At 45.4% G+C, this 17,284-nt stretch overlaps 1 protein-coding gene across 3 annotated transcripts in view; it reads right to left on the bottom strand.

Moving 5' to 3' along the window:
• Positions 1–17,284, bottom strand: part of Slit3 (slit guidance ligand 3) — a 587,044-nt gene that overhangs the window by 147,902 nt on the left and 421,858 nt on the right. For all 3 annotated transcript variants that reach the window (XM_021178434.2, XM_029484039.1, XM_029484040.1), the window contains one exon: positions 14,193–14,264. In XM_021178434.2, coding sequence (XP_021034093.1) covers positions 14,193–14,264 — 72 coding nt within the window. The remainder of the gene's footprint in view (positions 1–14,192; positions 14,265–17,284) is intronic.

Raw genomic sequence — 17,284 nt, 5'->3', positions numbered from 1 at the left:
CAGGAAAACTAGGGGATTAGGTCAAAGGCATTATTAGAACTGAGAAACAAAAAAAGGCCCAAATAATTTTAGGAATCCAATGGTGGTAATTAACAGATCCAAAGGCAGAGAGTTAAACTCCTAGACAGCACACCATGCTCCCACCCTGGACTGACCTGAGAGCTTCAATACTTGTAGTGTTGTGTGGGGACCAGGGCCGATACAAGGTGTATCCACGCTGGACTAGATAGGGAACCGAAGTGGGAAGTGATTCTCAAAGCACAGACCAGTGACATCACCTAAGAATGTTAGCCATGCGTCTTGGTTCACTCAGATTGTCTGAGTAGAAATCTTGGGGCAGACTGCCACGCAGTCCATATTATCGACTCCTCCAGAGGCTCCTTACACAAGCCACTTCTTTTTGTCCTCCTGGGGCTCAAAACACAGGGTTTGAGGCATGCAAGACAACACGACACTACTGATTTCCTCCCCCAGCCTTTTGTTACTAGTTTAAGTTCTGAGACAGGATCTCAACAAGTTGCCCAGGCTGCCCTTGAATTTGCAACGCTCCTGCCTCAGCCTCCCAAGTAGCTGTCATTATAGGTGTGTGCCACCACACCTGGCTAACGTCACAATCCATACTCACTGAACAAGGAGGGGAGCTGAGAACAGACTCTCCTGCCGGTAAGTATGCAGGTCAGTATACTGGACAACCGAAGACCTCTTTTATGGCAGGGATGGTGCTTTCCCAATTAGGAACAGGAGGCTGTAACCACCACTGGGGACATCTGGTGTGGCTTCTGCCCTCCCCTCACCCCGCCCCCAGCTCTTTATTGGTCTCTGCTGGGTGCCCATGTGTAGTTCTCTCTTGAGTCAGCAAGATAGCCATCTTTGATCTAAGGAGCTCTGACCAGCTACATCCACTCCACCCTAGCAACCTTAATAAGGCTGACATTTCCCTCTGTCTCCTCCCATTAGGCCATCGCTTTATCAAGCTGAGCTTTCTTGGCTCTGGGTATAATCTGCATGTTGTGTGTCCATAACACCATGTAATTGGCTCTAATGCAACAATATTATCTGTGAGCTATTGTGAGTGTGTGTCACATAATTACAAAAGCAGGCATCTGTGGTGAATGCAACTGTGCAGCCTCCCCCTGGGCCAACTTTCCTGGGTTCTGAGAACCCCTCTGATATTCACCCCCTCCAGACAGCCAGACTCCTAGGATCTGATGGACTCGCTTGCTAGACTGGCCCATTCATTCTCCAAGCAGACTTCTTTTCCCCCAGCCCAGATAAGTGAGGTGGCTCCTTCCTTGATGGTCACCTTGGTGAATCAACAGCAGCCACATTTATTTAAAAGTGAGCCTGGGCATGGCTGATGTATCTCATGCCTGAAAGCTAGAATGACTTCCAACAGTGCTTCTGTTGAATTCATAGGATACAGAGGAGCCAGCTGAGTATAAACACTGGGGCTAGACCCTGTGGGAAACATCTAAACTACTGGCAAGGGGAGGTCTGTGAAGCACAGCAGGGGTTCTGACAGCCTATGAACTTCAAGAGGAGGGACAGGGAGTCCCTGGCTTCCCCTCCCTCTTGCTTGGCTCAGGGAAGGCAAAGGGAATGAAACTCAAGTCTATAGGGCTCTTCCTAAATGGCTGGTTTTCTTCTCTGGCTCGTATGTTATAGAAATATAGCTCGTATGTTTTTCTTCTGGCAACCATCATGTACCAGGAATAAGAAGAACTTGTGGCGGCTGACCAAGTCCTTACACTCCTTAAGATCCTAGGCATGGAATCTTGAAGTGAGCGTTTGCTCACTCAGCTCTTAGCAGCTTGCTCGTGGCTTGTCTCTGCAGACTTGGTCCTCAGAGAGTATACACAGATGCCCGCTGGGCCCACTGAACTTGAGACAGACACCTGTATCTAAGCCTGTACCTGACTATGGCTACCCCAGGCACCCTTCAACAGTCAGCGTTTGTGAATGAAGCTCTCTCTACTGTTTCTCTTATAGGGAGGTGGGATTCACCGTCTCTCCTAGCTCTGCACTGTTTCCAATGCTCTAGTCAACTCTAGAAGTCAGGAAGGAAGAAGAGATGGTGGTTAATCCTTTGAGAAAATCACAAACAAATGCTAAATGTTCTCTCACGATCTCCCTAATTTCTGCTGCTGAGCTCAACGGGTCCGGAAAGAATAGTGCTCTGAGGTAGGACTGCCCAGACTTGCCAGTGAAGGTGACCATAATGACAGACAGTCACAGTAGCAGTAATGATGCTGACACCCTGCCTGCATGGCCTGGGCACTGTGCACACACTATCTCATTTCTTTCTCCTAACGCCCAGTATTCTAAACCTTATGCGCATTTGTTACCCCACAGGAACTGTGCCCAGTATACACACTGCCGTGCTGTAGAGACTGTTCACGGCCAGGTGTGTCATCAGGGTCTGTAGTTATCAGTATTACAAGGTGAAGGTGGGTTATATTGCTTTGTGCTGGACCCTCTTCACTGTGGTTGACATGTCAGGGGCAAGGCTCACTGCTGAGGCTGCTCAGAGGAAACAGCCCTGCTCTTGTTGTATGAAGAGGAAGAGTTTAGCTACACCAGTGTGGGGGAGCCATGGAGGCTACACGAAGGAGAAGATAATTGTGACCCAATGCCTTTTAAAGAAAAGGCTTGGTCAGGTCAATAGGTGAAAATGTTACCAAAAGCCATCATGGCCCATGTAGTTGTCTAAGCCGAATGGGCATTTACAAACACACCACAGAACCAAAGCTCCTTAACCTAAGCCAATCTTTCTCCTACTGGACCGAGAAGTAGGTCTCTGAGGTCAGATGAGGCAGGAGAAGGATGCCAGGCAGTCACCGAACCTCCACTACCTGCTCGCGGCTATCCTGGGTGCTACGAAATACCACGTTCCCTGGTCTCCCTGTGGATCGTTTAAATTAAAGCTCATAACCATTGTGTGGGCATATAATGAAAGCAACTGATGCCGCACTGATTGGACCATTACTCTCAACTGTTAGAAAACATAATGATCTCACAAGGGGCCTTATTCACTGACGTATAGCAGCCGGGCTCTCATCTGACACCTCAAATTAGCAGCCAAAGCAATAACAGCTGGGGTTTTTGTCTCAATATTTGTACCCGACTCTAAAGTGATTTGGCACTGGGTGAGTGTTATTTTTAAACACACAGCGCTCACCGCCAAGTAACATTTTAAATGGTCTCCAGGTGTCATGTAAAACCTACAGAAATAAATAAAAACAATCAGCTGCCAATTTGGGTCTTTGATGAGGAGGATTCCTTAACAAAAGGGCTTGTCTTCGGTTCTTCTTTCATTATGGATTCAGATTACGACAGACAGAAGTTCATCTCCATCCACTCAACAGAGCCTCCGAGTTCAGAGGGGAAGAGAGAAGATATTTTGAAAAGTAGAGAGGGAGAAGCAGAAGAAAGAGACAAGCCCTCACACGCTGCCATTTGCTTGGCCTGGAACCTGCTTGTGTAAGTATTTATCGTGCCCTGGTGTCTTTGGTGAGGGCACTCTGAAGAACTCATTCACAGATAGGAGCCGTGGTTCAGAATGGTCCAACTGCTTTACAGCTTGCTTAACCCCAAACCAATATGCCACAGGGTGTAATGTGACTAAGAAAGCAGTGATCTTCCTGTTCCCCTTTGTTGTGTATAGGATGAAATCTTGGCCGTGAAACTGCCCTGTGCAGGAGTCAGACAATTGTCACTATAACAAGGTATCTGCAGTAGGCCCCGGATGCAAGAGTGACCTCCAACTTCTAGAGTGGGCAGATGAGTTTGGAATCACAAAGAGAAGAAATAGAAACATTTAAAAAAATCTCAGCTCTACTTTGTGTCTCACTTAGAAAGGAAGGAGGCTAGTGATTACATACTCAATAACGGGATGTCACACCACCATCTTGATAAAGACAGCAAGACTGTATCTGCTTTCTTTTTAAAGGATTTATTTATTTTTATTTTATGTGTATCAATATTTTACCTGCAATGTATAAATGTTCATTGTGTGTGCCCCTGGTGTCCACAGAGCACAGAAGAGGGTACCAGGTCTCCTAGAACCAGAGTCACAGAGGCCACCTTTATGTGGGTACTGAGAATTGAACCTAGGACCTCTGAAAGAGCAGCCAATGCTCTTAACCACTGAGTTATCTCTCTGGCCCTAGAAAGACTGATTTTTGCTTCATTATACAAGCAGGGCCTAGTTGCATGTATGACACAAGGGAAGACTCTGTAAACATTTACCAAACTGATGGTTTGTTTAAAGATAAGAAGGGTGGTGTTTGGGGCATCTTTTGATATAAATAAATGTCCGAATCGAACAGCCTTCTGTGCTAAACCAGGGGACAACTCAATTATCTGCACAAGTGGGCTGCACAGTGACTGCAGTAAATGCAGCCTTCCTAAATGGATTGTCACTTCGAATTTCCAGACCCTGGGCTAAGCTGGGGCACAGTGTTTCCAGGATTTCCTTTTATTCTTTAAAGAGAAATGTGAATCCTGCAGGATTTTCATAGGAAATCTTTTGCACTTTTAAGATTGGCATCACTCACCTATAGAAACAAAATCCATAAGTGAACCAAATACCTGGGAAGTAGATTTGGTTTACAGGGGCCAGGTTTTATGTTCTGACTTAAACATCGAACAATTTGAGTTAGGACACATAAACACACTCTCTCACACACACACATTCACACACACATACACACACATTCACACACTCACACACACATTCACACACTCACACATACACATTCACAAACTCACACACACACACATACACACAAGTGCACACACATATTAAGAATAACTCCCTCGATGACACCATGAAAAATGGTTAAAATTTCCCTCTGCGTGTCATCCCCCTGAAGGGCAGCTTTTCCCCTAGAAACATTCCCTGGAAACCTGCTACTCAGATGTCCTGTCTTTAAATAACTCAGCCTGATACAACGGTGTCTTCTACTCCATGATTATTACCTGATGACAAGCATCCATGAATTTCTGTTCTTGGGGGAAGACTGCTCCTCCTGGCAGGTGCACCCCTGCCTGTCCAAGAATTCCACTTCTCAGTCCTACGGCGGCCCACTAAGTCACTGCCTGTATACAGTTTGCAATGGGGCTACTTCAGAGAAACTACACAGTGGGCTTATGGCTTTATTCTTAGGCTGAGACCCAAAGAGATCTCTTATATTCATAGTGGGGAGGGACTCTGTTGGAGAGCTAGGTATAATTCACACCTTGGCTTCTCTGTGCTCACAGAAACAAGTGTGTGTGGGGGGAGGGTTGTTCTAGGATTTACTAATTGAGCCTCCAATCACTGATGTTAGCTGAGGAATGATGACCTGAGATCCCCTTCCAGGCTACCCTCTAACTAGGCAGAGACACTGGGGTGGCTCTTTCCTTGGCAGTGACCATATGCTTGGACGGGCTTAGGAAGGCAGGGTGTTGTCCTCATGCAGAATGCAAAATGTTCCCTCCAGCAAGCCCAGGGATCAAGGGATGATGCTACAGACAGGACACAGAGTCTGGCTTCACTAATTTTTGTTTCCTGTCTGGTAATACAGAGAAGCAGACGGCCATAAAAAAGCATTGGATAAGGAGCCAAGAGGACTGTTTCCTGGCCTGGTTCTGCCATGAAATTTTCCTATAGCTACAAACACTTCACTTAACCTTTCCAGGGGGAATTCTTTTGCCTTTAAAATGAAGAGATTCCCCCACCCTCCAGGGTCTTTCTAGTCCTGAATTTCACTAATTCCAGGAGGGTGGGTGCTGACTGTAAAAATGCCACTGCTGGCTTGTGAATTGCTTTCAAAACACAACTGTATGTATCCTGGATTCCCAGCTGTGCGCACAGGCAGGACACCTGGCCAGACTCTACAAGTCACTTTCAGTCCCCAGAACTTGGCATGTGACACCAGTTACAAACAAACAGTGAAATAGTTCCTTTTTTCTCTCTTTATGCAGATACCGACTTCAGCTTCTGGGTGGCCATTAGGCTTCGGTCCCTAACTGGATACTGTGTTTCCAATTTGTGTTTGGAGACGGATGGGATCAGACAAGGGAGTGAGTTTGCCAGTCAGTTGAGTACCCAGCAAACAGAAGTCATTTACAAGGCAGAGAAGGGATCACCGGCCATCTGAACTAATGTTTACAGAGGTCTGACGCTGGTGACTGTAATGGTCACAATCGAGGAGTTTTGAAAATGGCTCTGCTGAGGGCATAAGATCCAGATGTTTAAATTAAGGTAGAAGGCCAGGGTGGAGGAGATGCTGTCTTTACTATTAGAAAATGCTATTGACGATACAGCAACAGCAAGGGAGGTTTGGAGACTCAGGTCTGGAAAAGAACCCTGCAACAGTGCATACATAGGTATGCCTTGTCCAAACAGCACACAGACCTCCAGCTAGCCCTCAACAGGCACTGTCCCATTAGGTGCTAAATGTGGATGTTTAAATTTCCATTAGTTGAAGTGAGATGTGATAATTCATTCTCATGTGCCCGTGCTCTAGAGTCACGCCTGACCTATAGCTTACCACGTACATCCCATAGATGTAGTATCTCCTTCACAGGAAGGTCTAGTGGGTAGAGTTGCTAAGACATGATTACAGCCAGGCATGTGCCCTCTCGTGCCTCTCATGCCTTCAGACAGTCAATGAAGGCTGCACATATATTATTTTATAGAAAATCATATGAATTCTAAATGTTGGAATTAGAGTCTCATTTTCTCCTTGAGACGGGGTTGTCCTTGAGGCGGGGTTGTCCTAAGTGGTTCAAGTTGGCTGGCACTCACCACGGATGAGCCCAGGATGGACTTGAACTCCTGATCTTGCCTCACCTTTCTGGGTTCTGAGAATACACGAGTACAACATCATGCCTAGCTCCACAAGTTTTTAAACAACCAACAATACTGCAAAATTTGAAAAGAAGCCCGAACATTATACCTGAGAACCAGTCACAAAACAAAACAAAAACAACAACAACAACAAAACCTCCCAAATCCAGCATCAATAGGAGGATTTGCTTCAGAGCCGCTTGTTAGTAAAGAACAATTCAGCTATCTCAGCACACCTCTTTATCTAGGAATATATACCAAATAACCAGCATTTATTTAAGAGGGAAATGAAATCAGATTACAGATTCTTTAAAGACTAAAAATGTTGGTTATTTAAATGTAAAAATTATTTTAGACTTCCAATTACTTTTTTTAAAAAACTTTTTCTGAAGCCAGAGTTCTCAAAATCTGGTTATTTTAAACATAGGACCACCATCAAACGCAGAAACCGAGGGACTCTGGGAGAGGGATGTTTTACATAGCACAAGAGTGCTTAGAGAGAAGCCAGTGCCTGTCCTAGTATGCTGAAGGCTGGATAGAATTCACAAAATGCAATTTAATCCTGATAGTCTGGGGCACATCGCAATTTGCAGCACAGTGTCAAAAAATCATATTCGGGGATATTTTAAGAGTTTCATTAAGCAATGACAGTTCTAAACGCAAAACTGTGCCATGAGTAAATACCGACTCCAGGATTGTTAAGACAAACGTGCAGCCCCCGGAGAAACCCAGGCGACGCATTTCGTAAACGAATGAAAACGAAGCTCATCTGTTAGAATGCACCAGTTTTGACTGTAGCTCTGATTTTGTTCAGAGAGGACTGGGGTGGGGGCAGGACACCATTTGGCTGGAGAACTATAAAATCACTAGTAGCGTGAAAAAAGGCTGCTCTGTCAAACACCTTGTTCAACCTCTAACACCCTAGGACAGCCACACCAATTTAGTTCTGGGCTAGACTACAACAACATTCTGTGGAGAAATTGTGGTGTGGTGGGCCTCTGTTTAGTTTATTAATTTCACCCTGACTGGGTGGGTGGCTTGTACTTTAGCTGACTACCTACTATGCGCAGCAGTGAAGCAGTACCAAGTGTCCACCAACTTCAGTTTTCATGAGTCTCCATCCATTTTTGTTAGGCACAAACTAGTGACCTCTCCTTTAATCTACACAATAGCTCTGAGAGATATGTAGGGTGCTCTCAGTGTCCAGTGAGAACTGAACCTCTTTTATCTAGTTTGCTGACAGTGGGCTGGCTTCCAGCTCCTTGAGAACACCTCCCAGCCCCATGCTCAGCCATGGGGCAGTTCTGTTGACCCGTATGTGATGGCAATTAAGCTGGGTTTAAATGTAGATCTGACAACCCTATCAACCGGCTTTTCAGAGAGGAAAACCATGGTTCCTGCATTATTCTACACAATGAGAATGGCCGCTGGCCGCACTGATGCATTTATTTCTTTCTATAGTTTGGGCACTATAGTGCATCATTAATAATTTTTAGTTATGTTATTTTTGTAGAGTAGTTAAGTGCAAGGGCTTAGGTTTCCTATAGAAATGAAGCTGAACACTGGAATAGGAATCCCCTTGACCTGGCCAATGTCACTTCAGGGAACTGAATTCACATCCCCCGATCCTCAGTCTCCTCATTGGTTGAGCTGATTAATATTATCTGCCCTATAAAGTTATGGCATATACTTAAGTAAAAGGCCACCCCCTTAAAGTCTTAGCTTGCCGTCTAAAACATGCCCGAAAAGGAAGGCGGATGCTCAAAAGTAGTGGAGACTCAGGCACAAAGGAAATACCAATGTCCCTAACAACTCATATCTTACATCACCATGCTATGTAATATATTATTATGACATTATTATTGTTAACTGGAGTGGAAGCCACTCAGTTGAAGTGAAGAACCGATGTCTGTTTGCACTAATGTCGAGCTTTTCTGAACTGACTCTCCTTGACCACCCAGTGCTTCATACCACTCAGCCAGGACCACACCACAGGCTAGAAGAGCATCAAGACAATTGTCAATTCATTTTTGCCATCTTCCTCTAACACCAGAAAAAGAACTTCTCAGCCTGCATATGGCTGAAATACAACTACATTAGGAGTCTGGTGAACACTGAGGCGTGTTAGGACGCATAAGCCCAATTGCTACTGCTTTAAAACCAAAGTGAATTTGGAGGCCAGCTTAACTCTTGAGAGGAACCCCACAGGATATGAGTCATGAGGCATTCCTGGCTGCTCCTGGGGTGTCCTTGCTCAGTTTCGGGAGTCCTAGACTCTTATGTTGCTCAGGTCTCTCTGTGTTTGGTCATTCAAACATTCTGGCAAGCTCTGGCCTGCAGCACATCACCTGGCACTCTGCTGACACAGTGCATTACACCTCAGGGTTGCCTGGGTTGGCAGTGACCATAAAGGAGACCAAGGGGATGGTGGAGCAGAGTGTAAGCAGGGCAGAGGCTCCTTGGCCTTGGACGACCACTGCAGTGCAGAACCACAGTCTCAGGCTTGCCAGTGCTGTCTGGATTTTTGAGAGACACTGGAAATTTCAGTGTTTATGTAGGTGATCCCAATTTCTAAATGTGAAATGTTATTCATTTGTGGGTATATATATATGTGTGTGTATATGTGTGTGTGTGTGTGTGTGTATTTACAGAATTTTAAAAAAAAGTCTTATCTATACAATATGGTTTGTGGTCTAGTCTGCAATGTCTAGTTTGAAAGAGAGCAGAAAGGTGGACTGGCCTTAGATTCTGTCATGGACACGTTTGCCCTTCCCCAACTTCCTTAGCATTATCAGACTGTAATGGTAGGTGGGTCTTGAAAAGACAAGCTGTGTTTAGGATCCCCAACCTTGCCAGGGGTCCCCCTTTGAGCAGCAGCTGTATGGCGCATAACACCCAAATAAGGCAAAGAGCACAGACCAAGGAGCCAGGACCTCTGGGCTCCAATCTCTTTACTAATGACAACTTACTGTTGACTTTGGGGACACCAAGACTAGGTGGCAGGGGTACCCAGGGTGCAGAAGGTTAGGAGGAATGACTCTTCCTCCAGTCCCAGCCATTTTCTCTACACTTTACCTGAGCAGCAGTTGGTCATTCTGGAGACCCCTAAAGGTCCTGCCAGCAACGGGCTATAGTAAAGTCACTGAATTTCCCAAATTGGCAAGTAGTATAAGTAGGAGCAAGACCTCTAGACCTGTATATACCGATTAGCTAGCTATACGCCCACGGGATCGCCATATACTGAGCTGGTACCTAGGTGTGTTTTCCTGACATCTGTAGTCTTCATTTTTTTTTTTTTGGTGATAATTATCTACTGGAATTCCAACTTGCTACATTTACTCTGGAAATAACATCTGAAAATATCTTTTCATCACTTATAAACGACAGGAATAAAAACACGGACATATCTTATTAACCAGGATTCTTAGTGTATATGTCTAGCTGAACCTGTGTGTGTACACACAAGTGGAGATCAGATGACAACTTTGGATGCTGTTGCACAAGCGACAGTCACCTTGTTTTTGAGATGGGGTCTTTGGCTGGCTTGGATACTCCAAGTAAGCTAGACTGGCCAGCAAGCCTTAGGGATGCACCTGACTCTGTTTCCTCCAAGGCTGGGATTACAAGTAAATGCCCCAAGGCTCAGCTTTTTAACGTCAGAGTTGTGGGGATCAAACTCAAGTCCTCACACTGGAAAGCAAGCATTTCACCTTCTGAGCCACTCCCCTGTCTCACTGTGTTTCATTTGTCTGTCCTCTCAATATTTAGAGTACAAGTTAAACATCGCTGTTGTTGCTTTTCATTCACAAAGGGATACTGTCCTGAGGGAGAGGCCTGGGACAATTTTGCACACTTGTGGGAAGCTCTGACAAGAGGCACTGACAGCTTGTCTTGGCTCAGCCCTTGGAGAACACTCCACACCACCCCGCAGCACACAATGGCCACGCTTCGGGGCATCTAACCTCTCCAGCCTCTGCAACATGGCTTCTAAGGCAGCCTGGGACAGTGGTCACAGAGGCTGCCTGCTTACTGCTCAGCGGCTAGTTGGCTTCTCTGAGGGGGGAATAGTGTAAGAGGAAGATGACAGGAACAGTAGTTTCTTGGAGGGAAAGCAAAAAGCAAGCAAATAGATAATGTGAGGGAGTGTTATGGTGGCAGGCACACTGGCCACGGTGGTGGGTGCACTGGCCATGGTGGTGGGCATGATGAACTGCCATCTCTTGCCACTTTGCCATTTTTTCCTCCCCTGTGATGAGGTACCAGTCTTAGGAAGGTTCACCCCTACTACACTTCCTCCTTCTTCCTCTCTCTGTTGACTGGAAAGCACAGGGAGGCAGCCTCTTTCCTTGTTCACAACACCTAGCTACGCGTTCACTCCATGTTCCCCATGGGACATAGCCAGCATAGACAGGAAGGAGGGACCTCTTACCGTTCCCTATTCTGGACCCAGACTCTGTCTCCTCACTGTGGTCAGTCCCCGCTCAGATTCACCTTTTGAGTTCACGTTCAATGTGATGAATAAAACCAACTTTTCAATGCAAAGAAAATTGATGGTGATTCCTCCCACAGGAAGGGGGCGGGGAAGTGCATTACCGAGTGTGAAATATTCAGAGTGGTTGACTGCATAGACTTTTCTTAAGAAAATCTCTAGAACTTTCTGAGAGATAAGTCTGTCCTGATTTCCTATCACACACTATGTAATGTCAGCACATCTGAACGACGATACTCTTCTTAATGTGCAAACTGTTCTTTTTTTTTTTTTCAGGATTCTAACATTAGCCTAACATTAGGGCTAGGGTATTTTGAAAATCCTTCTAGCTGAAAAAATTATTAGTGTGTAATGCCCCTGCTTAGTTACTGCTCATTATTTCATTGACAAGATTTCTGATGGTGTCTAATACTTGGTCACAGAAACGTGTTATAAAATGTCAATGCGTACATGATGCTTGCAAGGTCTGGGATGGGGAGGGGGGGGCTCCTTAAATGGAGATGTCAACTCCAGCCAATTTTGGAATGGTTCACCATTAAGGTGGATGTTTTCAAAGCCCCATGCCTCTGCTGGAAATTTTTTTTAAAAAACCATGGAATAACTGATTATGATTAATTTTAGTGCTTAGCCATGCGAAGCCAGATGAGCATCCTTAAAACAAAGCTATTGATCTGGCTTTGTTTGGGGTTGGGAAGATAAACTAATCAGGTCCTGCAGGCCTTCTGCAATGATGAGGGATGAGGAGTTGGATTAGTGTTATCACTCTTATTATTATTTTGGTCATGGGTTTCTAGGTTTTAACTTAGCAGCACCTGATATATCTAGTTTCCATGTCACCTCCCCTGCCCCCCAGTAAATAGCTGAGAAGAGTTGTCTAAATATGTCCTGGGCAGGAGTTTGATCAGGATGAAAACAGGGTAGGGGAGAAATAGATGTGGGAAGGGCAACATTTAGAGTCCCTTTCTGTGTGGTCTCGTCTCAAAGATGAGGAACACCCAGAGAGGTCACAGAGTTTGACCCAAGTCCATGGCTTCCTAGTTCCCACCCACATGAGTCCATCCTTAAAGCTCCTTTCCCCCCAGAGACTCCCTCAGACACCACTTGCTGCAGAGAACTGACCAAGGGGCTGACAGGTCGCCACAGATGTTTTGTGGCAGCTGTGACTTCCATGTCCTCCATTCTTCCCAAGGAATTGTCTCATCTTTCTCGTTTTCTCTGGCAAAGAGCAGACCTTTCAGGCTTTTCCTGAAGGCAGGGAAAAATCACGCCTCCTTCTCAACTCTACTTTCCCAGGAAGAGAAGTCCCGGGTTGGGTTGCTAAATTCGAGCTGGCACTCTCTCCCACAGACATGCAATTGTTGCTGGTTCCGGGGTCAGAGTTTGGGTGAGAAGAGACCATTCATCTTAGAACTGACAATCTGACCTCTCCTGTCTGTGGGTCTTGTCTTTTCTACGCCAGGAGTCCTCAGCTTGCAGCTGATTTCAAGCAGCTTGCAGCATCAGCATCCCTTAGATTTCCCGTGATTCCTCCTAGAATCACCTTCCTCCCTAGCAAGGTGGAGGGGATCTTTCTAACCCACTGCTGGCCTCTTTCAGGTGAAAAGGAACGTAATGGAAGAATGTGTACACCTTTCTTTATGTACAAAGGGACGTGTTAATAATGCATTCATTCATTTATCTGGCATTCATTCTCATACTGAAAAAAGACACAGAAAATCTTTGACTGTGGGTTTTTTTGTTTTGTTTTTTGTTTTTTTTTTAATTTCCCAAGGATGCTCAACCCAGCCCATCCTCTTCTCTTACCATTAGGAAGCTAGAACCCACTGTGATTATCTTTGCAGCTTTTGGAGAGTACAAGTCACTCCCAAGTCAGAGCAATCAACTCCTTTATCGTACAAAAGAGAAAACTGAGGCTCCCAGAGCCAAAGAGACTTATGCCCAAGGTCAGAATTAGCGGCAGGACAAGGACGGAATCACATAACCCCTGACCTAAGTTCTACTCCGCCTGCCTTCCTGCTTCCTCTCTGAGCTTCCTCACATCAAGGGCAGCAAGCAGTGTGGCTGCTGGGGAGAACAATCACACTGGTTTCTAACACAATCCAACTTTAGTTGGATGACCCCAACATGACCCCCTCAGTGACTTTTCTCCAGAAATCAGGTTTCCTTAGTTAGAGAGTGAAAATCCAAGACGCAGGAGGACAGCTGTGTGTGTGTGTGTGTGTGTGTTTCTATACAAGGTATAAATGGTAGGATTACAAGGAAGGAGTATCTTCTCTCCTCTTTTCATCCCCATCGCTTTAAGGTTACTATTTAAAGTTTGAATTTAAGTCTGAGATAAGATCCCAGGAGCAGTAGCAATAGCTAGACCTTACCAGGCTGTCTCTCATTCCCCCTTGTCCTGTGCCAAGGTCCCTCCCTGCTTCTGGCTGATTCTGACTCACCTTCTGGTGGTAACCCCTCTGTCACTGGCCACAGACCTGTAACCTGTCTCCCTTTATGCCCACACTCAAATAGCAGCTCCCTGAATACACAGACAGATGCTGGGGGGCTATTCTGGCCATCTGCTCCACCAAATACGGCAGGAGCATGGGAGAAACGGCTGACTGAGGAACCCCAGTTTGTGGCAGGTGAGAAATCACACTTTGCAGCCTGCAAACACTTTGGGCAAGGTAAGCCGGAGGGATCTCCCGGTGCCCGATTTTAATAGCATTGCAGCAGAAGATCCAGAAACGCACCCACAAGGACCCCCTGCACACACGTTCCCTCTCTCTTTCCTCCGCACAACGCACACACTCTCTCTCCCTCTCTCCCTCTCTCTCTCTCTTTCACACACACACACACAAGGCAGCAATCGCAAAATCAACTCACAGGATCTCCAAATCTCGCAGCGCTCGGAAGGCTCCATCTTCAATGCAGCTGATGTGGTTATTGTCCAGTTGCCTGTGGGAAAGCAAGGGAGAGCATGAAGGCTGAGCTAGGGGCTGGGCGGCTAGCTGGCTCCCTGGCCACCAAGCGCCTGTCCCTCCACCCCTTGCAGGCTCTGCTTGTCCCTGCCAGGAGCTCCTGCAGAGCCCGCCTGTCTGCCACGCTGCTCCGTCTCTTCTCTCTGACTGTCTGAGGGAACTACACAGGCGAGCGAGCGCACCAAAGGCTGTCAGGTCTCAGTAAATATTAATTGCGCATTTTTTTTTTTTTTTTTAGGCAGAAGGGAGTAATTTCATTACATTAGGGCATCCAATCCATTACGAGCTCTTACTGTCATGTCACTGAAACAATTTCATTAAGCTAAAGGCCTGTAAATCATTGGAGGTCACTGCTCTGCCCTCCGCGACCTCCCAGCAAGCTCCCCCTCCCTCGGCTCCCTTTTACTGGAAGTTACAGTCTTGGCTTTGACACAGCGCTAAATCTCAAGGCTTTATCTGCCCAAGAGCGGTGAGGGTGCGTAGGGAATATACCAATTCCAAATTAGACTCAACTAATCTAATTTTATAGTCTTTTTATTATTCTAAGCACCAAATGTCTGTGGTGGTTTGATGTCTCCATGCATTGTTACGTGGCCCATCTGGTAGGTCATTCTATGGGAACATTTTCTGAATAAATACAGATTCCCTCAAACCGCACTAACCATCATCAACATTAAGGAAATTCATCGATGGAAGTGTTTGTAATGGAGGACTAAAAGGCATATCATTATTGCCTAAAAGATGCACCACTTACATTTAAATTGGGGAGAATTAAATGCACCTATTTTAGGATTCCTTTTTAATTTCCCTTTCCCCATCCTAAGTGTAGGGAAATAATGCCCTTCTCAAAGATGCTTTGACTAATACACATGCCAGTTAAGGACTGAGGGATTTTAGTTGAGAAGTAATATATAGACATCAGGTTTTTTTTCTGAGCCAAAAATGTATATTATTTGATAAGTAGCAAATTGGGGTGTTTATCCTAACCACACCCGAACTTATACTATATATAATACATCTCACTCCCCAAATGGCAATGGACAGAAAAGAATCGTGTACACAAAATGACAATCAGCAACCAACAATCTATGTCCTCTGCAGAGGACACCACAGTTGGGGCAGGCTGACGGTGTGGCTGTTCTTAATTCTCTTCCTGGAGATTCACTGGAAATGAAAACCTGAGCCTCTTCAGGTGAGTCGCTTCCCATGGCTGGCATTTTGATTTGTAATTTCCATTAATAAATCCTAAGTCAGCTCTCCACCAAACACAGTCGAACTATCATTTGGTAACTCTCACAGAGGGCTTTATTTTATTTGATAACCAAAGGAAGATAGAGTTGAAGCTAAAGCATTAGGATCGTTGCAAAGGTATACGGATGTAGGGCTATGAACATATGTAAGCCCCTGCGTGGGGTCAGGTACTCTGCAATATTATGAAACTGCATCACCCAGATAGACAGTCACCGCCGTTCAAGGCTTAAAACAAATAATGTTCAGAATTGAAAGACACCAAGACACACGTCTCAGAAAGCAGAAGCACCCTTGGTGTGTGGGTCAGTTTTACATCTAGTGTGCCAAGTTCTGGCTAACACTAGAGTCCTCGGACTTCCTGAGTTCTTCAGTCCCTCATCTTTTAGGAGCTGTTCTTTATACGGTTTTGCTGATTTTTTTGGATCTGTACTGGGGCGGCCACTTTGTGGACACTGGGTCTATTAGGGCAGTCTAGTCTTGCTGCCCAGCTTCCAGATTTATCATCAGTTTAAAGGCTGATGAATCAACAACCTCTGCTCTGCGTCAAGGCCACCAAACCTTACCAAGCAGAAACTCAGCAGGGCTGACTTTGGGCTCCAAAAAAATTGTTCAACAAATATGCTGAATTCAGGAAAACAAAACAAAACAAAAACAAAAAACCAGCACCATCCGCCCAAATAAAAATATCTAAATCATCAGAGTGGAATGAGGTGTGGTGCGATGGCGATTTGTGGTGAACTGTGTGCGTGCATCTCAGAGAGGGCCTTGCAATTAGAGCACCCCAAGAGTAGATGGGTTTGCAAAGTAGTTTTCATTCCTCCAAAGAGGAGATTTAAAATGTACGGTTCCCCCTCCCCTCATGGGAAAAAATGGAATCTTCAACAGAAAGCTATAGAAATAAGAGGTGGGGGGGGTGAGGGGAACACCCCACCACAGAACAGTAGAAAGAGAATTAAAAGTTTGGGGGAAGGGCTAAAATGATTTATAACATTCTGTGCTCTGTGTGGCATCAGAGTCCTGAAGCCCAGGTCAGGACATGGCATGGACAAGTGGACCCTGATCATTGAAGGCAAAATCAGAAAGGTGGAATCCATTATTAATTGTGTGATGTTTAAGTTATTTTCCGTGGGAGGCACAAATTGACACCTATTTGTTTATTCATAAGAGGGAAAGCTGAGATGTAACATAAGCATCTCTGCGGGTGTGTTTCCTCGCTTACTTTAGCACATATGAAATGGATCAAAGATTAAAATATTTATGCTTGACTGTGCTTGCCTGGAAGATGTTTATTATAATGGAGGCGGTGTCCTTTCATTCCAACACATAAGCTGAACAGGACCTGTATCCCAGCTATTCTCTTTAGTCAAAGGGTCAGCTTCAAGAAGCGCTGTTATTAAATCTACGGAGGCGCTCTGCCTGAAGGAGGGGAGTGTCCGTTAAGTGGTAACTACATCACTGACTCTGTTTTCCCGGCTAGTACAGCTCTGTGGAGTTGAGCATCAGAGGATTCACAAAAAGCCCAATTAACAGCTCATAGTCAGTCCTGTTGTTTTACATAAACACTGGGTCCCCAAACAAAATTAGCAGGCGCCTCATTTGTTCAGACAGACGTCTTTTCTTTTACACTTATTTATTTATTCTAGGGAGGGGGGTCAGAGTAATCTGAGTAAGTCTGATCTTTCCTTCAACTACATAGGCTTTGGGGGACTGAACTTGGGTCATCAGGCTTGGTGGTAAGCGTCTTTA

Source organism: Mus caroli, chromosome 11 (genome assembly GCF_900094665.2).
Source record: "Mus caroli chromosome 11, CAROLI_EIJ_v1.1, whole genome shotgun sequence".
Taxonomy (NCBI): Eukaryota; Metazoa; Chordata; class Mammalia; order Rodentia; family Muridae; genus Mus; species Mus caroli.
Note: the sequence above shows the minus strand (reverse complement) of the source record. Positions and strands in the feature narration are given on the sequence as shown.